Source organism: Anastrepha obliqua, chromosome 6 (assembly GCF_027943255.1).
Source record: "Anastrepha obliqua isolate idAnaObli1 chromosome 6, idAnaObli1_1.0, whole genome shotgun sequence".
NCBI classification, from domain to species: Eukaryota; Metazoa; Arthropoda; class Insecta; order Diptera; family Tephritidae; genus Anastrepha; species Anastrepha obliqua.
This window is the reverse complement of record NC_072897.1, coordinates 38,846,490-38,853,169: the sequence shown is the minus strand read 5'-3', so window position 1 is coordinate 38,853,169 and position 6,680 is coordinate 38,846,490. Positions and strand designations below refer to the sequence as shown.

Genomic DNA, 6,680 nt, shown 5'->3' with positions numbered 1-6,680 from the left:
ATAAAATTTCAAATGGATTCAGGTGCTACAATTTCGGTGATGAACTTAAATACATATAAACAAATAAATAGCCCAAAACTTCGCGCAACTAAAAGAATTTTATACGGGTTCGGTGAAAAGCATATTCCAGTGCTGGGTGAACTGTGTGCAACTGTGAAATGTGGTAGCAAAATAAAACAAGTCGATATTGTGGTAGCTAACGTTGAGAGTGGTGACAATCTTTTTGGTGTGGATTTGTTCAAACAATTTGGGTTTGAAATAAAGCAAATTTCAAAAATCACCCAGAAAGAAGTGAAACAAGTGGACGCGCTTTGTGAGAAGTATAGTGAGGTGTTTACTCCAGCACTTGGCACAATAAAAAATTTCAAAGCTACCGTGCAGTTAAAAGCAAACGCAACGCCTAAGTTTTTCAAAAGCCGGAAAATGCCATTTTCGCAAATGTCTGCGTTCAAAAAAGAAGCAGAAAGACTTACAAACGCCGGAATTTGGAAACCAATCAGGTTTTCGCAATGGGCATCGCCTATAGTACTTGTACCTAAACCTGTAGTGCGATTCACTAACTCTTATCGATTCGAAAATTGTTATTTTTCTCTTCAGTATTTGTCGATTGCACTGTCGATTGTGCTATTCACTAACTTATGTTAACTAACACTGAACAGCTGTTTTCTTCTATTTATTCAAACTGATAGAGAGTGGCATCTTTGTCAAATTAAATGTCAGAATGAGCGAATAACATGAAGAAGAGAAACAAAAAAACATAGACGCCAAACTATTAAATGCAGTGAGTGTTTTTTACCAAAAATATATGTACAAAGTAAGTACAATAAAATAACTGCTTATTTCAATTTATTGTTTTATTAATAATTTTTGTATATTGCTTTAGAATGACATCGACAGCTACCAAAAGAAGCCGTGCCACATCCGAGCAGCTAAATCACCTGCTTGACTACCTAATGGAAGTCCCGGGTCTAGCAGGATCTAGGTTCCACAGCCTCCATGGTAAGTTTGAGTGCGATAAAAAGTGGAGCGAGCTTGCAACAAAATTAAATAGTCTGGGTGGAGCGGTGAAGACGGTGAATCAATGGCAAACGGTAAGAAAATATTGTGTTATTACTTAAAAGTAGAGAGTTGTTAATAATTTCCCTAAAAAGGTATGGCGGGACTTAAAAAGCCGCACCAGCATTAAAGCACGGAATAGGCGAAGGCAACAAGCTTTAACGGGAAACAGGCCTATCAGTGAGGAGCCCCTAACGGAATTCGAGAGGCGGGTGTCTGCTCTCATAGGGGAGGAGTATATGAAGGGCCACGATTCAACCCCTGAAAATATTCCACTGGAGGAGGTAAATTGTATGAAGTGTATGTTTTAAAGTGTAACTTACTGGTGTGTAAATTTTTAGGTAATCCAAATGGGTGTCGAAGTGGAAGATGAAAGGGTGATTTTGGAAGCCCCGTCGCCTTTACGGACGCCACTGGCAGAGAATTTCACGCTGAGGTCAGGTAATTCCCATATCTCAGACAGGAGAACACCACGGGCGAGCTTGAAACGAAAGCGCATGGAAGAAGACGGTAATGCTCGGAAGAAATTTTTGGAGATAGCCGAAAAACAGGCAGATGCACTAAAGGTAATGTCTTTTGAACTTAATGTAAAATAATTTTATTATGTTTGTCCATTGCTGATTGTTTTTTAATAGATGCTAGCCCAGTCGAGTATAGAAACAGTAGAAGTCGCGAAACAACAAGCAGATGCTTTAAAGGTAATTTATTTTCAACACATAAAAGTGGCATTTTATTAATTGTTCTTGCTATTTTTTAATAGATCTTAGCCGAAAGCAGCTCTGCAATTGCTCAGGCTAATAAAATGATGGCGGAGGCAATAGCCGTATTGGGGAATGGATTAAGCGCTACCGTAGAAGCATTCAACAATCTAACGAATGCAATCTACCGTATGTAGATTAGAAACCAATTCCGCAGTTCCTTTTTATGTGCATATATACATAATGTTTATTTTAGTACCTGAAGTTTCTTTTTATTTGAATTTTATAAGTAAACATGCTGTGGTAATGTTAAGTAACATTAATTAAATGAATTAGAATGTATTGTTTTCGTTTTTACAAATAGACTGACCTTTGAATTTATAAACCATGTGTACATACGCTTATGCATACCTATATACATATATAGATTTATGTGCCTGTAACCTAAAACTGTATGTAAACTGAAGTTAAAGACTGAATTTTTATTTATTTATTTTTTATTGAATCTGCATGTAATTTTGTTCAATAAAACGTTTTAACAATAAATATAAAAATGTTTTAACTTTTTATACCCGAGTGTTCACATAGATATGTATGCGGAATGATTATGAGTGAAAATATATTAGTATTTAAGTAAAAAAATTAGCAATCAGTCGGTCTTGGATGCGCTTTGCTGTTGAGGATGGTGCATCTTGGTTTACAAAAACGTCGTTTGTTCTGGGCTCTGTGAACTCATTTTCGGTCTGGTATATTCCTTCTCTTAAACGAATATTATGTAAAACTGAGCACGCGTTAACTACTTGTCCAGTAAATCCTGGATCGTACAAGAGTGTCCTTTGTTGAGACAAGCACCGCCACGTTGCCTTAAGAACACCAAAAAGTCTCTCAACTGGGTTACGAGCTTTGCACAATGCCTCATTGTACAAGAATTTCGGAGTACCTTCCGGTTGGTTTGTTAGAGGAGTCATCAGCCCAGGCTCCAAAGGGTACCCGGAATCACCTGCAGAGAATTTTTGATTTTTAATTCCCTTATTTTTATTTAAATATATTTATTAATAGATTAAAAAGCCTACCAATCAAAAACAAGTTATGGTTTCCAATTTCAAAATTCCGTTGCATAACCATTCGCACCGCAGAGGAACTCCAAATGTATGAATCGTGCCGTGCTCCCGGAAATTTGGCATTTACGTTCAAAATTTTAAGTGTAGGATCACATATCTGTAAAACATTAAAAGGGAATCTTGATTCTTGAATACTTTACAAATTATGTTGTTACCATTTGGACATTAAGCGAATGGTAGCCGTGGTGGTTGACATACGCTTCTTCATGACGTTTCGGGGCCAAAATTGACACGTGCGTGCAATCTATAGCTCCAATGGTACCTCCCACAAACGGGGAGGTTGCTGAAGCAAAAATTTCTTTTGCCGCTTGCCGCTCCACTTGGGTCATGGGAAATCTCACCTTTGCGCAAAACATGGAGCTGTTGATTGCAGCTGTTACCCGATGAATGCTACGGCTAACGGACGACTGGCTCATAGATATTCCCCATTGCTCACCTACGGGTCGTTGATAACACCCGGTTGCAAAAAATCGCAGTGCAGCTAGAACCTAGTTGTATAAAGGCAGAATTTAGAACTGAATTAGCTTGAATGTTACCAAATTTACCTGTTTTTCAGTCGAAATCGCTGTTACTCTGGAACCTCTCAGATGGCTGTCAAGCTGCGAAACTACGTCCTCAGTCAAGTCTGGAGTTAAACGGAATAACTTCTGGAACTCCCCTGCATCCAAATCGAAAGGATTGTCCACATGCCGGAGCAAACTTCGATCAACTATTTGAGGGCTCACTTCCTCCTCTCCACGCGATAAATCGTAAGCCAAATACTCAAACGCCATACTCACGCTTTTTAAATAAGTTTTTTTTCATCTAATTTCACAGTTTTGATTAAAATCACTAATTCTTCTTTATCGTTTGATTTAACAACACCAAAATTATTGTCGTTTAGTTCGCGATAATCGACAGGTTAACCAAACAGCTGATTTTGTCTTGTCGATTTTCGTAATGAAATGGGTTACTGAATAGCAAAATCGTAAAAATTGTGGTTAAGGAAAGATAACAAAGCGAATATCGATAAAATGTGTTAGTGAATCGCACCACTGATGGGTCAGTACGTATATGCGGTGATTTTAAACAAGCTGTCAACGCGCAAATAGATATAGAGCAATATCCATCGCCTACACGTGAAAGTCTATTTCACGCAATTCGCTGCGGTCAAAACTTTTCTAAGATTGATCTTAAGGACGCGTATCTGCAGATGGAGCTAGACGATGATTCAAAAGCAATCATGGTAGTCAACACGCCGTTGGGGCTATATCAGTATCAACGTCTTCCGTATGGAATAGCCAGCGCGCCAGCAATTTTTCAAAGGTATCTCGAGCAACTTATACAAGGCATCGAAGGGTGTGGCAATTATCTTGATGACATCATCATCACAGCGCCAACATTCGATGAGCACATGCAACGCGTCGAAAACATTCTCCAAGTTCTTCAAAGCAACGGTATTAAATTCAAACAGCAAAAGTGTTTTTTTCTCCAGGAAAAGATCGAGTATCTGGGTCGACAAATCAGCGCAGGTGGAATTTTGCCAGACGAATCCGGCCTGGTAGCGGTAAGAGATCTTAAGCCACTAAAAAACATCAAGCAGGTCGAAGCATTCATGGGTAAGGTTAACTATTACCATAATTTTATACCAAACTTCTCCCAGATATCTGCCCCTATCAATATGCTACGCCGAAAAAACGTCCCATTTACGTGGGGTCCAAAACAACAACAAGCGTTCACATCACTTAAGGAGCATATTCTTAACGCCACGCAACTTGCGCACTACGACGAGCAATTACCTCTAGTGCTTGCCACTGATGCTTCATCTTATGGCATTGGTGCAGTGCTTTCGCACACCTATCCTGATGGCAGTGAGCGGCCAATCGCTTTTGCATCAAAGACGCTTGACAAACATCAAGTTCGATACAGCCAAATAGAAAAAGAAGGCTTATCTATCATTTTTGGGGTTAAACGGTTTCACCAATATCTTTATGGTAGACCATTCACGTTAATAACTGACCACAAACCGCTGGTTAGCATATTTAACCCAAGCAGCCAATTACCAACAATGACGTCACATCGGTTGCAACGCTGGGCCATAACGCTCATGTCATATAAGTACGATGTCAAATATCGCAAAACTACTGAAAATGGAAATGCAGACGCGCTATCACGACTACCGCTAGGGCCTGATGGAGAATTCGACAAACAAGAAGCCTGTTTAAACGTTAAAACAATTAATACGCCGATAGATCCAGACGTTATTTTAAAGCACGCCGGGAAAGATGCCATTCTACGCCGAGCTACAGCCTTTGTCAAAAATGGGTGGCCAGAAAAGCTACCTCCTCAAGACTCTGATCTTCGTTCATTTTTCAATAGGAAAAATTCTTTGACAATAATTAACAATCTTCTATGTTTTCAAGCGGAACATACCCGTGTAGTTATTCCAGCATCTTCGAAACAACAAGTTCTTCAATTACTTCATGATGGTCACTGGGGTACATCCAGGATGAAACAATTAGCCAGACAACACGTATGGTGGGTGGACATCGACAACGATATTGCCAAGCTCGCTGCAAAGTGCGACATATGCAAAGCTGTAAACCCTGCTCCAGCACGAGAATACGAAGGTTGGCCTGAACCACACCATCCATGGGAAAGGGTCCACGTCGACTTTGCAGGCCCGTTTTTCGGTTCTATGTGACTCATTTGTGTGGATGCATTCTCGCAATTTCCATTCATTGCTCAACTGACGACTACAACTACAGCTGATACAATTTCTGCGCTAGCTGCAATTTTCGCTATCGAAGGAATTCCAAACACTCTCGTAAGTGACAACGGTCCACAGCTCACATCAGAGGAGTTTAAGACTTTCTGCGCTCATCTGGGTATTAAGCACTTAACTAGCGCACCGTTCCATCCGGCATCTAACGGTCTTGCTGAAAGATTTGTTAGGACGTTCAAATCCGCCGTGAAGAAAAACGTTGACGACGGACTACAGCTAAGAGCAGCTGTAACAAAGTACCTATCGACATATCGTTCCATGCCTAACGCTGAGGGAAAATCGCCTGCCGAAATTCTACATGGCAGACCGGTACGAACTTTGTTAAGCCAGATTTTCGAAACATCGACGGTAAAAACAAAAGATGGAGCACGCAAAAGCAAGTTCTGCATAAACGAACCGATCTTCGCTCGAAACTACGCTAAAGGGGAAAAGTGGTTACAAGGCATAATTACAAGGCAACTCGGAAAAATGCTCTACGTCGTGAAGACTTCCTACGGGTACTTGAAACGACATGTAAACCAACTTAAATCCAGCGTTAGCACCAACGTAAGTTCTCAAGAAGAATCAGATTTGGTAACTTGGGTTCCGAAAGCAGACGACTCTACATCGACACCTGAAGAACCGAACGGGCAGCCTATGGAAGATAGCTCATCACAAGGTGATCTCCAACTTCGCAGAAGTGCACGTACTCGACAGAATATTAATCGCTATGAAGCGAAAGATTTTCGTAAATAATCGTAAAATGTTGCTTTGTATTATTTTGTATACCAATGAATTTTTGTATTGTATACAGTTATATTAAGTTATCTTTTATGTACTCATTTTCTTTCAGGGTGAAGTAGTGTTATAAATTATAGTTATATGTATATAACTTATATGTAAGTTGTTATGCAACACTGCTTACACCTTATTACTTAGGTAACACTGGCAAATTATGCAACTCTGTATAGAAATGAAAGGATTAAATAAAGCAGTGCAGTTTTAGATGGAAGCGCGTCGGTCTCACTTATTTTCAATTCGGTCTCACTTATTTCAATTCGG

The 6,680-nt window shown here is 39.8% G+C and overlaps 2 protein-coding genes across 2 annotated transcripts; one reads left to right on the top strand and one right to left on the bottom strand.

The window, feature by feature from the left end:
• Positions 1 to 2,814: 2,814 nt before the first annotated feature.
• Positions 2,815 to 3,868, bottom strand: LOC129250379 (putative nuclease HARBI1). Its single transcript, XM_054890010.1, has 4 exons — positions 3,421 to 3,868; positions 3,031 to 3,363; positions 2,886 to 2,972; positions 2,815 to 2,823 (listed from the first exon to the last, which is right to left on the bottom strand). The coding sequence occupies exons 1-4, from the start codon at positions 3,646 to 3,648 to the stop codon at positions 2,815 to 2,817; spliced, it is 657 nt and encodes a 218-aa protein (XP_054745985.1). The 5' UTR covers positions 3,649 to 3,868.
• A 229-nt stretch (positions 3,869 to 4,097) lies between these two features.
• On the top strand, positions 4,098 to 6,374 carry LOC129250378 (uncharacterized protein K02A2.6-like). The gene is made up of 2 exons (XM_054890009.1): positions 4,098 to 5,484; positions 5,623 to 6,374. Exons 1-2 carry the CDS (start codon positions 4,098 to 4,100, stop codon positions 6,372 to 6,374), a joined length of 2,139 nt encoding a protein of 712 aa, XP_054745984.1.
• Positions 6,375 to 6,680: the final 306 nt, after the last annotated feature.

What these genes read in the sequence shown, in the direction of transcription:
- LOC129250379 (XM_054890010.1), bottom strand. Translation starts at nt 3,648, where the DNA reads ATGGCGTTTGAGTATTTGGCTTACGATTTATCGCGTGGAGAGGAGGAA. An exon ending in CGATTTCGACTGAAAAACAG is followed by an intron (nt 3,364 to 3,420) that starts GTAAATTTGGTA and finishes TTATACAACTAG; the next exon opens with GTTCTAGCTGCACTGCGATT. An exon ending in ATTCGCTTAATGTCCAAATG is followed by an intron (nt 2,973 to 3,030) that starts GTAACAACATAA and finishes AATGTTTTACAG; the next exon opens with ATATGTGATCCTACACTTAA.
- LOC129250378 (XM_054890009.1), top strand. Translation starts at nt 4,098, where the DNA reads ATGGTAGTCAACACGCCGTTGGGGCTATATCAGTATCAACGTCTTCCG. An exon ending in TCCAGCACGAGAATACGAAG is followed by an intron (nt 5,485 to 5,622) that starts GTTGGCCTGAAC and finishes CTACAACTACAG; the next exon opens with CTGATACAATTTCTGCGCTA.